Raw genomic sequence first — 14,059 nt, 5'->3', positions numbered from 1 at the left:
TTGAGGTTTGTTCTTTAATAGAAAAAGAAAAGTATATTTTTTCTCAAATTTTTTTTTTTTTTTTTTTGCAAAAGAGAAACTATTAATGATAAATAAATATGTGAAAAGATTCTAAAATAAATACTTATTTATAAAGTTGAAGATTAAAGAAAAATTAGGAAGATAAATATCAAAGTGACTGATTATTTAATATCAAAGGCTGACTTGAAAGAGAATTAGAAGTTTGTTACTTCCTTAAGTTAGTCTTTTATTTGATAAGTTCTTCATTTAGTCTTTATATAGTTATATAATATATAATGTTAGCATTATTGTTGAGCCATTATAATAAATAGTACTCTCCCTCCGTTCTTTTTTAATTTTTCAGATTTTTAGTTGTATTATTTTTAAATTTTAAGATAATATTAATTATTATATTATCAATTATATTTTTATATTTCATTTAATTTTGAATTAATTTATACATATGTATTTATTTTGATGTATGGTCACTTTTGAGTGTTATAGAAAGTGAGAATTACAAAATTCTCTCTTCAAAAGTATTTTCTCTCATTGGAGTTCTTAATGTTTAAGAACTTTCATTAAGGAATTTCTTCTTATGTTAAGTTCCTCAAATCTTGCTTATCCTTCAACTTGGGAGGGAGCCTGCCTATCATTTCTACCCCTTGTCAATCTTTGCTTGTTTTTGTTGTCATTTGGATCCATTGATGAAGATTGGAGGAGCTATGAGTTACTATGGAGGAAACACCAAGAGTTCTCCCTAGGAATTCCATCATAACTTATTTAATGTTCACAAGGGGTTCTTCTTTTATAATCACTACAAAAAAATGCGTGATTTGTGGCGGTTATTTTGGTGGTTTCTGGCGGTTAAAAACCGCCACAAATTGCATTACCGGCGTCATTAATAACCGCCGGATCTACGGTCGCCAAAAACCGTTTATGGCGGATATTTTGTAAACGCTGGTTTTGTGCGCCAGAAAATTCAATCTCTTTCTGGCGGTTTGAAACCGCCACAAAATGCATTTTGGTTTGACTTGTTTGACATTTTCTGGCGGTCCAAAACCGCCACAAAATTGCAGCTCAGTTTGACTTGTTCATCATTTTCTGGCGGTTTTAAACCGCCATAATATTCATTTTAATTCTACCCAGTTCAACATTTTTGACAATTTTTAAACCTCCAGAAAATTATTATTATTTTTGGTTGTTTACATTTTCTGGTGGTTTTAGATTGTCATTTCTCGCATTTTCTAATAATTTTAAACCGTCAAAAATACACTTTATTTTACGGTAATTTTTTTTAAAAATATATTTGGAATTATTTTAAAAGCGCATTTTTATTATAAATTGACAAATAATATTTCGTATATTTTAGACATTTATCAAATTATTATTTAAAACTATCACTAACCATATTAATCATTAAAAATTAATAATGACTATATTATATTGTTATTTAATTCAAGTAACTTATAAATAAAAATTTTACTTGTCAAATTATAGGATCACTTATTTTAATAAATTATACCTATAATTATAATAATATTTATGTGTTTTGTATGTTTCTTGTTCAAATATAATTACTTAAAGATACATTAAATTAACAACTTTTAACATTATAAAAAAAAATCAAGCCAACATCTAGTCATAGGTCTAGCATGACATATTTTTTTATTATTAAGACATTAACATCCATCAATTTTAAAACATATCCAACATACTCAAAATCAAATTCATGGTCAATGCTCAAAAGTAAAATATGTAAATTGTCCCAAAATTAATCTTGCTTCAAATATAAAAACATAGGTTCAAATTCATGAGTTCATCATGTCTAAAAAAAACAATAATAATGTCAAACTCCATGAACATTACTATCTAATGAAGATCCTCCTTGTGGTGTTGGCATGTCATGTCCACTCCCTTCATCCTATAAAATACAAATTGTTTAATGTTATCCTTATTAATAAAATATGCATAAAATATTAAACTTCAATTAAGTATTAATATAATTTAATTTAGTGCAAAATATAAAACAAAGGCTGTGGATGTTTGCATGAAAGAGTATTTGAACAAGGGTATTCAAACCCTTTATTATGATAAACAAATTGGAAAATAAAAAACCCAAAAAAACAGACCACACTACAAAAAATAGGTGGCAGGGATAATTTCTTCTCTGAACTGATAACAGATAACTAACTAAAATTGATATGCCCATTGGTATTGTCACCATTGCTCTCTTCTGCATAAAATACGTAACAATTCATATTTTCCAGATCTAACATATTAAGTAACTCAAAATCAAATTCATGATCAATGCTCAAAAATAAAAACATAGGTTCAAATTCATGAGTTCATCATGTCTAAAAAAAACAATAATAATGTCAAACTCCATGAACATTACTATCTAATGAAGATCCTCCTTGTGGTGTTGGCATGTCATGTCCACTCCCTTCATCCTATAAAATACAAATTTTTTAATGTTATCCTTATTAATAAAATATGCATAAAATATTAAACTTCAATTAAGTATTAATATAATTTAATTTAGTGCAAAATATAAAACAGTTACCGCTACATTATTACTACCACTACCAAACATAGCCTCTAGCTCAATAGGAATATGTCCTTCCTTCATTTGTATGTAAGCAAGCATGACATTTTTTAATGTCTTGACATTTTCTTGAGAAGTTGCCAATTCACCCTTCAAACTAATTACTTCCTTTTTCAGTTGAGAATTTTCAGTGGAATCAAAATTTGAAGAACTGCACCCTACACCACTAAATATTGTGGATGATTGAAATGCCACACTATGTAGACCTCCTAATCCCAAGCAACGTACACGTCCAGCATGATCCTTTCCCAACACTTTACTAAGACTATCATTAGTTGAAATTTCATTAGAGTTGTCACTTTCACTCATTTCTGTTGACATCTTCTCCTGAAAGAAACATGAATAAGTTCTTAAAGTCATTTTCATTTGTTTCTTCAATTTTAGAAGCAGTTTACTAAAAATTAAACAAATCTATTCTTCAATTTTCTTTCATAATCCTAAAGCTGAGATGCTACTTATGTTTCTCTCTATTCAAGTTCTTTGGTCTATCTGCTCAAAAAATTAAACATGAATTTGATGTTTTTATTCCTCAAAAAATGTGAGTACAAGAGGTGGGGTCTATTTATAGACTTTACATTGAAGTGTTACAGAATTCTCTGTATTACAATTACCTATCAAATCCTAACAGATTGTCAGCTATCACTAGCTGTTGTTCTACAGTTCAGTTGACACTAGTTGTTCAAATATGAAAATAACTAGAATACTGTGTATATGCTGGCACACACCTCTACAAACTTGGCAAGGATGGAATGCAACAGTGCAATCTCGTCGGAGTATGTCCCTAGAAGATGAAATCTGGTAGGAGATGTAGATTTGTTCAGAAGGTCAGCTGGCTAGTCTTGAGCAGGAATGTGACAGATAGGAAGATGCTTGGAGATAACCTTCTCTCTGACAAAAAAAGAGTAGTAGTAGCTAAATTTTGTGGTTCTGATGTGACATGGTGACTGATTGGCGTGGAACTGATAGACCAGCTGCTTGCAGTGAAGCCCTCTGGTGTTCTAAGAAAGAAAGGCTCAAGGCTGCTGCACAGTTGGAATAGTCTTGGGTGGTGTGAATTTGATTGGAAAGTCTAACTTCCAATGTTGACCTGGGGACCAACATTAAATGTTGAAGCACGAACAATAGCGTTGTGAAGTAGATCATGGCCAATGTGTAGGTTGAACATATGAAGTGGGATATTATGCAGGAAAGGACGGTACTGGAAAATTTGGTACCAAAAATCTAAAGTTTCGCGGAGAGAATTAAATGACTGACCAAAGCCAGTAGGAATGAACATGGGAGCAAATCTGTGGAAACAGGTTGTAACATCATGATCATATGTTTGGCACAATTGACACATTGGTCTATTTCTCCTCCACTTCCAACTCTTCCTCTGCCTAAACAACCCACCTCTACCAAGAGACAATGATGGTTGGGGAACAAAATTATATGAATTTTTATTGGAAAAATTAGTCCATATGAAAATGGCTGCATACCAAGAGACAATGATGGTTTAAGGGATTTGTTGGAAAAATTAGTCCATATGAAAATGGCTGTCATCCTGTCATCAGTTGTTGCTGTACAGCCGTCAATTGACATTAGTTGTTCAGAACTGAAAAACCAAATAACTAGAACAGTATGTATACATTGGCAATCACAAAATACTGGATGCTCAATTAACTTGGTAAGGTATGGGCAAAGGTTTAATATGTTCAATTCACACATCAACATTTAACAGTTATGAGCAAAGGTTTAATATGTTCAATTCAAATTTACTTGCAACATACCCCAATAGACCTTGCCTCCTCATTGATATAAGACCCATCTTTTTTCTTGTGAGTTGCAATGTATAGTTCACCTCGACCCACAACACGTCCAAGCTCTTGTTCCTAATAGAAATGACAATGTAACTCCAAATGAACAATATAAAAATTCTTTATTAAAGCTCAATAACTGAAGACAAATATTTACCATCTCATGTTGTTTCGTAGACAACAATTTTGCACCACCGGTATGTGGAATCATTTGCTTTTTTCTTACTTCAGTATTTTTTTTGCACAATTCCTATAAAAAAATAATTTATTTATTAAAACGTCAAGCTAAAAAAATAATTAATGATCATAAATATTTGTTAAAACTACCTGATAATTTGGCCTTAGATGATAGTCAACAAATGATGACCATTGATCTTTATGAATACCATCAAGAACTTTAGCAATTAACTGTTCTCTTGACAATGAAGGGTCATAAACACGGTTCCACATATTTATCTTTGCATTCCTATACTTTCTTGACATGGCAAGTGAACAATAACGCTTAGCAATCAATTCTGAAGCCTGAAAATGAAATAGATTCTTTAAACAAAAAGAAAAACACAGGTTAGTATATCATAATTACAAAAAAAAATGACCATAAAATTTGACTTAAGCATGTACCTTTAAAGTGTTAAAGCAATCATCCTTATATGATTTTGGAACTTTTATCCAACTCTCAAAGTTAATGGGAATATTTTTTGAATCAGTGGAAATACGCCCACAAGCTCCTAAAAGAAGTGTCGCTGCTTCTCCATAGGCTCGTTTTTGCCTATCAAATAGCACAACTATACGTTCACCATGTGGCATCTCAAATACTCCTGATTTTGTCAACTTAGTCTTTTTTGTATTTCCTTGCTCATCTGTTAAAATGTGACATAGCTTATATAAAAGTTTTTGATGGGTACATAACAAATATAAGAAGTTTTCATAAGAAATATAACTGTTGGATAGTAAAATAGAAAATAATGTTACCTATGACTTGTACAGTCCATACCCTACTTGACTCACGACCTACACGTGGTCGTTGAGTAGGTGCAAGCGTCTGCTCAGGAGGAGCCATGGGAGGAATATACGGCTGTTCAGGAGGAGCCATGGAAGGAATATGTGGCTGTTCAGGAGGAGCCATGGAAGGAATATGTGGCTGTTCAGGAGGAGCCATGGGAGGAATATACGGCTGTTCAGGAGGATCCATAGGTGTAATGTATGGTTGTTGAAGAGGAGCTATAGGAGGAATATGTTTTTGTTGAGGAGGAGCCATAGGTGTAATGTGTGGTTGTTGAAAAGGATTTATAAGAGGAATGTGTGGTTGTTGAGTACGAGCCAAAGGAGGGATGAAAGAATGTCTTTGAGATGCTTCTTTTTTAAAATGCTTGAATTTAGGATGCATGACTACTATTGAATACAACTTTGGACCTGCAATAAAAAGTAGGAATTAAAAGCATTCTTCTAAAGACAACCATATTTGTTTGATAAGAATGGAAATTCACCTTTCAAAGAAATATTCAGCAAACAACTAGTATTAATAATAGTTAAAAACTAACAATTGTGACTCTTTAAGCACACCAAACAACTGCAATAAGAGTTTAACAAGAGAAATTAGAATATAACAAGAAAGGTAGCAACAAAGTTTAAATTAATGAGTAAAAATTAAAAACAAAATCTAATTCTTACCATAAAATAAATTAGTTTGTGATATTTGTCTTAATTATTCAATTATATTTGCATCTCCTTGAAATTGGTTTTCATCATCTACATCATCCCTTGCCAAGGTTATTGTATCTGTTTCATTTGTAAATAAATTACTCAAGTCCTGCTCATGATACGACTCACTTTCAAATATAATATCTTCCCCAACTTCTCCCATATCATACAAATCTCTTGGCATCATGTGGACAACAACACTCCACCCTTTATTTACCTCATCATCAACATAATACACCATTTGTGCTTGTGAAGCTTCAATATAGGGGTCATGTTCTTCACGTTCACCTGTGTGAATACAGTGAGAAAAGTTTACTGAAGTAAATTGCCAAGCATCCTTTCTAATTCCTCTTGGGCGTGTAGTATCTGCCCATTTGCATCTAAAGAGAACAACTCTAAGAAAACCATAATAATTAAGCTCAATTATGTCTTCCAACTTCCCATAATATGGCAAATCTGCTAGCCTTAAATTTGCATCAGAGCTACTTGCAACACATGATGTGTTTGAAGTTAGAAAAACTCCATTATTTTGAGTTTTTAAGCCTTCATCTCGTTTTATGGTTCTAAACTTGTACCCATTGATGTTGTATGCCGTATATCTTCTTGCAATTGACATTGGGCCCCTAGCTAAATACTTTATTTCATCTGGCACTACATCCGTAATGTCTGGATTTGTAACCTAATTAAAGATTGTGTTAGTCACATAAGTGCATTATAATTTTTGAATGAAATTAGTTTTGAACATACTCGATGAAGAAACCAACTAGCAAATTCTTTATTAACTATCTTTTCCAACTCTACAGTTGAAAGCCTTCGATTTCTTGTCTTCCTCTTAGTGAATGTCTTGAAATCACTACCATAAAAGAATATCATGTTAAATCACTACCATAAAAGAATATCACATACAATATATTTAAATACTTACTCCACATATGACTGAACTTTTGGACAATTTAGTAATAAATATCGATGTGCTTGTATTTTTTCCAATGGGGTAAGAGTGAAAGTTGATGAGCTTCCCACTGGTCTACCTAACTGAGGATAAATGATTTGAGATGTTTCATTATCATTAGGACGATCATCAACACGTCGACTTCTATTCAACCTTGACTCAACTTCTTCATATAGTGAGTAAATATTAAGAGTCTCTTCGGCCAAATAAGCTTCACTTATAGAACCTTCTGGTTGTGCCCTATTCCGTACAAAGGACTTCAAATGTCCCAACATCCTATCATAAAGGAAACAATAATTATTCAAAATACTCTTTAAAAATGTGAGATAAACATAAAAAAACACGTTTACCTCTCAATTGGATACATCCAACGATAATACACTGGCCCTCCCAATTTCACTTCTTCAACAAGATGACAAGTTAAATGGATCATCACTGTAAAGAATGATGGGGGTAATAGTATTTCCAAATGACAAAGAGTGAGCACAATCCGATATTGTAGCCTGTCAAGATCTAATATATTCAATCTTTTACAACATAACTCCTTGAAAAATGAGCAAAACTCTACCAACACTGTAGTCACACTATCAGGTAAAACATTACGTATAGCTAGTGGAAGTAAATGTTGCATGAGGATGTGGCAATCATGACTCTTCAACCCAAATATCTTAGAGTTTTGATCATCAATGCAACGAGATATGTTACTAGAGTAACCATCTGGCATTTTTACATTTTTTAATGTAGTGAGAAATATCTTTTTTTTTTCTTTTGTCATTGAAAACAATAAAGGAAGATATTTTCCATTTTCATCTGGCCAAAGATCCTCTTTTATTCCCATATCTTGTAGATCTTGACGAGCTTCAAGGTGATCTTTTGATTTTTCATCTTTAATCAATGTATACAACACATTGTCACAAACATTCTTCTCAATATGCATGACATCAAGATTATGACGTAAAAGATTATCCTTCCAATAAGGCAAATTAAAGAATATGCTTTTCTTTTTCCACTGCTTTGGTCTATTTTCTTCACGATTTCGTTTCCCTTTACTATTTAACTCAAGGTCTTTTAAATAATTATCAATTTGCTTCAAAATTTCTGACCCAGACAATAATCTTGGTGCATCCCTTTCTTCAATTGTGCCATCAAAATGATTTTTCATCAATCTAAACTTATGACCCCTCTCCAAAAATCGTCGATGTCCCATAAAACACCATTTATAACTACCTCTTAATCGACAAGGAAAAGTATCAAAATTACAAGTCGGACATGCATACCCAGTATAAGTATTCCACCCAGATAAAGTACAAAGCCCAGGGAAATCACTGATTGTCCACATGAGAGCTGCTTGCATAGTGAAGCTTTCTTTTAGAGAAGAATCATAAGTTTCCACACCTTCAACCCATAGCTCATTTAGTTCTTTGATTAAAGGTTGTAGGTACACATCAATCTTATCCCCAGGCATTTTTTTACCTGGGATGATCATAGAAAGAATCAAAGAAGTTTGTTTCATGCATTCCCAAGGAGGTCGATTGTATGGAATTAGAATTATCGGCCATATACTATAACTATTACCCAGGGTTCTATTTGGATTGAAACCATCAGTTGCAAGACCAAGGCGGACATTTCTAGGTTCTAAAGCAAATTCAGGGTGAAATTGATCAAAATACTTCCATGCTTTGCCATCTCTTGGATGCCTCAATAATCCATCTGGGTTACTATTTAAAGCATGCCATCTCATGGACTTTGCTGTTTTGGAACACATAAATAACCTTTGCAACCTTGGTTTTAAGGGAAAGTATCGTAAGACCTTTGCTGGAAGTTTCTTTTTACCATTAGTACCTTTTTGTTTCCATCTAGATTTTTTACAATGTTTGCAAGTCTCCAAATTTTTATCTTCCCCCCAATACAACATGCAATTTCTTGGGCAAGCATCTATCTTGGTATAATTGAGACCAAGCTTGTAAATCACCTTCTTAGCCTCATAAAATGAATTAGGGATGTTTGCATATTCAAATGCATCTTTCAATAACTCTAAAATCATTGTCATTGCCTTGTCGGTCACACCACATAAACATTTTATATGATATAGCCTTAATAGAAAAGACAACTTTGAGTACCTTTGACACCCTTGATACAATTGTTGGTTACAATCTCTAAGCAAATCATCAACTTTCTCATTTCCTTCATCAATTGTGGTGTCTATAAACTCAGATGGTCCTTCGTACATATCATGTTCCACATCAGTATGTCTATTGATCCCAAATGCATCATTTATCATATTTAACACTGGATTTTCATTTTCCAATGGCTCATCTATTACTTCAGTGTCCCTTGATGCCATTGTTTCATATGCTTCACCATGCCATATCCAAACTTTGTAATTTTTTGGAAATTGCTTACAAATCAAGTGGTCAAACACAACATCTCTAGTTTTCCATTTACTAAAATGACATTTAGGACATGGACACCTTATTGCACCATTGACAGATCGATTTTCAAAAGAAAAATCTAAGAATTTATTTAATCCATCTAGATATTCTATTGTATTCCTTGGCATATCAATCCATGATTTATCCATTACTACATCCATCTGACAAGGTTCAAGAAGAAGAAAAAACTAGATAAGTAAATTAATTTACTTATTTAAGCCAATTAGTCCAATTTCTGTAGTAAATCAGAGCCTACTGTGACAATATCAGTAGATTCTTTGTCTCATAAGCATAAACATCTTCAATATCATAAAAGAATCATATGAATGCATACTTGCTTTGTAAGTTTTAGAGCCACAAATATTTTGACATATAAGGAGATAATCAAATAAACGAATAGAAAGCTGCGTGTATTAAATAATACAAATCCCATACGTCTATACATATAACATGCCTGGCAAGTAGTTATAGATATCCTTAATATATAACTTAACCAATTGCTAAATATCACACCAGTTTAAAAATTGAAATACTACTAAATTAAAAGGCATATTATATTATAAGTCAAACATTTTTCTTTTTACATTTATGTCAAACAAACAGATTACCTTGCAAGTTTTGCTTCCTTAAAAATGGCCAGTTGCTGGGAGAAAAATGATTTGCAAGAACTGCACCCACAAGCAAGTGTAAAAATTGAAAAGCAATCCATCAGTATATGTAAAATGAATGCAGTTTAACACCTGAATACTAAAAGCTGAGGTTTGTGGTTCTTGTACATACAGGAGTCAAATAAAGACTAAAAGCTCAAACAATATAAGCATTTAATAAGTTGACTTGGAATGAAGATTAATAAAAAGAAGTTACTTATTCCGCATGCACTAACAGGTATGCCAAAAAGAAATGTACAAAAAGAAAAACTATTTTCTTCTAGCTGAACATAAATAGACAAAATATGAATCATACCTACAATATGAATAACCATTGATGTGTTCAGTGATATCTCTATTTTCTAAAAGGCATTCAGTATATCATGTCAAATTCATACATACTAAGGAGTTCCCATGCTAAATCTGACTATACTTCAATTGAGCAAAATGAAAATTAAACTTGATCTCATCACCTAACATGTATTAATGATTATGATCAATCAAAGTGAAATTTCAATGGAAATAAAACTGTCAATGTACCTTTCCAGTTTTTTATCCACCACAGTTGAAATTTGCAGGCGCGGGAGAGCTACAACCCGGAGATAATCTATTCCTGTTAAGATAAATTATTCTCAATATAAATTATTCTCAACTTAATCCAAAAAAGAATCAACAACAACAAGAAGCTTACGATCCTTGCAAGTCTTTTGGCCAAAAGTGCAGTCAATTGGTCAAGAAGCAGCGTGCCAAATTCTACATTTTAAAAACTGGTTTTAAAACTTATTTTTAACTCAAAATTTGATTGTATGCATAGTTAATCTTTAATATCATTGCTGCTAAATAATAACTTAATTATGCCAAATAATAACTTAATTATTATTTTAGCTAAATTTAAATAATAACTTAATAGTTAATCACAGAGATTCTAGAAGCCAGTTACAATTATTTGGAAATATCAGCACAATGAACATAACTTCAAAGTACCAAAACTGCCTTGAATAATTTCCAATCAAAAGCAAAGAATTTATGGCACTAATACTATTATGCATTACAGATTAGGACAACATGGTAGCTACAAGTAACACAAAATTAGAAAACTAAAATTAGAAGACATACCAGATTCAGCTTTCCCTTTCTAGTATCAATTGGTGGACGTCTCTGTCAAATGAGAAGAAAATTAGACAGGTTTTTTTATTTATTATTAACACATTACAGTCTTACAGTTGGTATTTAGTACAGTCTTGTATAGTATTGTATGCTAAAAAGCATACAATTTTGAATTCTATGACAAGTCTCATATAAATATAATACTAACTTTTAATAAATCAATACAAGAGTATTAGAATCCACATGGAATTGTAGTTAAACTAACTTGTGATCAATTACATACCTTACAATATTTCTTAAAGACAGAAAAGATAACATCATCATCTACAATCACTTCTGCATGCTTTCGAACTACGGTGATCCACTAGAAATTCAAAATAAATTCAAATTAAGACATAATTTCAAGAAACAAATGTTAAAATTTTTATCCAATAACCTCAATGTAACAAATAAGGTCCATTTGATATCAAAAGCAACTCATAGCTAAGCTTTGATTAACACCCAAATTAGAAATTGCACCCATAACATGACAAGTGGAGCTTCTTGACTTTATTAGAAGGCACTTAGAAGTGTCAAATTTGTGGAGCAACATTGGTTGTAGTTTTCAATCAGAGTATTAGACAACCAAAAAACAAGGTTTCCTCTAACTAATTTGAAAAGGGAAGGCATATCTTGCCTCTATATTTTAAACCATTAATCAACCTATAGGAAACAGCTTAAAACTAATTCTACCTGAAAAGCAAAGTGAAATGGAACATTGGGCATAGTTTTGCAACCCTTACCAGTTTAGAAATTTTTAAAATAAATTAGTCATATGAATTCAGGTTGATTTGTAACTAGTTTGAATTTATTCTTAGTCTGGTTGGAATTTGTCATCAGCTCCAAAATTTTGTAACCATGACCAGATTTAAATATAAAGGAAACAGAGAAACTTATAATTCAAATATTATGAGAAAGTAAAGAGATAATGTTAAAAACAAAAAAAGAAAATAGGGAAAAATAAAAGACCATCATTAAAACCAATGCTATATATTGGTTTTTCCCGAACTGCATTTAACCGAGTTCAATTAGAATTTAGAACTAGTTAAAGCTTTTGGTACTTTCTACTAACACTCAAAATTTTAAAAAAATAGTTCCATTGTATCTAGTTCTCTAGCTTTTAGAGTTTGGCTAGCCAAAACAATGCTTCTCCTTTAGCAAGCAAGTATCAGCTAAAATTATGTGTTTACAAGAAAAGGCTACTAACACTGGAAGAATATAAATTATTGAAGAATATAAATTAATAAATCTTCATCAGTATGGAGATGATATGATTAAGATACATCATGCAGTCAATACACAACAAAAAAACTAAGCAGAAAATATATATGGATTAGTATATTTCAACATGAAGTCTAGATAATTAATAGAAGTGATTGAGCTCTTTAACACTTAGTTGAACATTTTAGCTCAGCTTTTTGTTAGCTCTCTATTGTAGTATATTTCAACTCAACTGTTAGTGCTCCAGCTGATGCCAACTGTCGAGTTAGATATAAACTGTTGTCTCTGTCATATAGTTAGTTTCTCATAACAGTCATCAGTTCTGTCTATATATACTCCAGTTGAAATCAGATTGTAATTGTATTGAATAGAAAAATTTATCTGAGACTCTAAACTTTCTTATTCTCTATCTCTTTCTTCCAAATTCTCACATATACTAAAACCTTATAGTCAATGTGTGGCAGGGGTAGGGGTGGCAAGCAATATTAATCTACCATCCATCCAATTCATCCCCAAGAAATTCCACCAAATCCATCCATTATACAATATAATATTGGCCCAGCTAGTTTTGGAAATGTTACAAGTGAGCTTGTTGGTCACATGCAGACTACATCTCACCAACAGCGTACAATTGAAAATGATCAAAAGTCTGAGCATTCAAGGAGATCAGTACTTTATGTAAGTTTTGGAAGCCAAACCAGGCTCCCTCATGCTCAACTTGTTGAACTGGCTCATGGGCTTGAACATTGTGGTCATAGTTTCATAGTTTGAGCAAAAACTCTTATCTATCTATTCAATTCATTTCTTCTATTTATCAGTTAGGAACCCATAATTGACTTATGCATAAAAACCACCCCTCTAGAAATGTAAAACCATAATTTCCGATGAAAATAGAGAAAGAGAAACGCGAGTTCAATACCAAATGAATCCCCGACAGGATTTGAAATTCAAACTCTCCTAGCAAATTTCGCTGTCCAATTCGAAGCTACAGGGACAACACAACCATCTGCAAAATTCAAGAGAATAGGAAATGATAGCTTAGACAGAAACAAATTGACTTAGACAGAAACAAATTGTATATGAAATCCTAATCTAAGATCAATTGAATGCATACATTTCCCGCGTGCAGGTTTCGTAACCTAGGTTTTGATTCTCATTAGAGAATGAAAAATTGTGAGTATGAGTCGAAGAAAACAGAACAGATTTAATGCACTTGGATGATTGAAAACTCACCATGAATGGATTAATCGAGTAGAAAAGAGAAGCTCCTCACGAACAGTAATAATAGAGACGAAAGAGGAAACGAAGGAGCTCGAACAGTAATATTGCGGTCGTTTAGGTTGATAATTTTGAACTAAAATTGTAAAGGTGAGGGTGAGATGAAGAAGGTGAAGAGAGGATGAACAAACCTTGTGTTAAAATGAAGAAGGTGAAGAGAGGATGGACGCGCGGAAGCTGGGGCTTTTCGTGAGGCTAGAAATTGTTTTTTTTTTATTTCTTTTAAATTGATTTTATAAGTTTTTTTTTAATTTCATAAAAGAACTAAGGCACGTATAATTAAT

At 32.2% G+C, this 14,059-nt stretch overlaps 1 protein-coding gene across 4 annotated transcripts; it reads right to left on the bottom strand.

Annotated features, from left to right (window-relative positions):
* Positions 1-1,737: 1,737 nt before the first annotated feature.
* LOC114915543 (uncharacterized) lies at positions 1,738-13,945 on the bottom strand. 4 transcript variants are annotated; one of them, XM_083076836.1, is made up of 8 exons: positions 5,371-6,820; positions 5,020-5,258; positions 4,726-4,938; positions 4,556-4,648; positions 4,372-4,473; positions 2,564-2,932; positions 2,396-2,450; positions 1,738-1,921 (listed from the first exon to the last, which is right to left on the bottom strand). In XM_083076836.1, exons 1-8 carry the CDS (start codon positions 5,783-5,785, stop codon positions 1,917-1,919), a joined length of 1,491 nt encoding a protein of 496 aa, XP_082932962.1. In that variant the 5' UTR covers positions 5,786-6,820; the 3' UTR covers positions 1,738-1,916. The 4 variants fall into 4 exon arrangements, 2 of the variants coding, with proteins under 2 accessions (XP_082932962.1, XP_082932961.1); XM_083076835.1 differs by having other exon boundaries at positions 1,738-2,450; XR_014434589.1 differs by lacking the exons at positions 2,564-2,932; positions 4,372-4,473; positions 4,556-4,648; ... (1 more) ...; positions 5,020-5,258; positions 5,371-6,820 and adding exons at positions 10,092-10,151; positions 13,417-13,945 and having other exon boundaries at positions 1,738-2,450.
* Between the last annotated feature and the right edge of the window lie 114 nt (positions 13,946-14,059).

Source organism: Cajanus cajan, chromosome 6, assembly GCF_000230855.2.
Source record: "Cajanus cajan strain Asha chromosome 6, NIPB_CcT2T_4, whole genome shotgun sequence".
NCBI classification, from domain to species: domain Eukaryota; kingdom Viridiplantae; phylum Streptophyta; class Magnoliopsida; order Fabales; family Fabaceae; genus Cajanus; species Cajanus cajan.
This window is presented reverse-complemented; position numbering and strand designations above follow the sequence as displayed.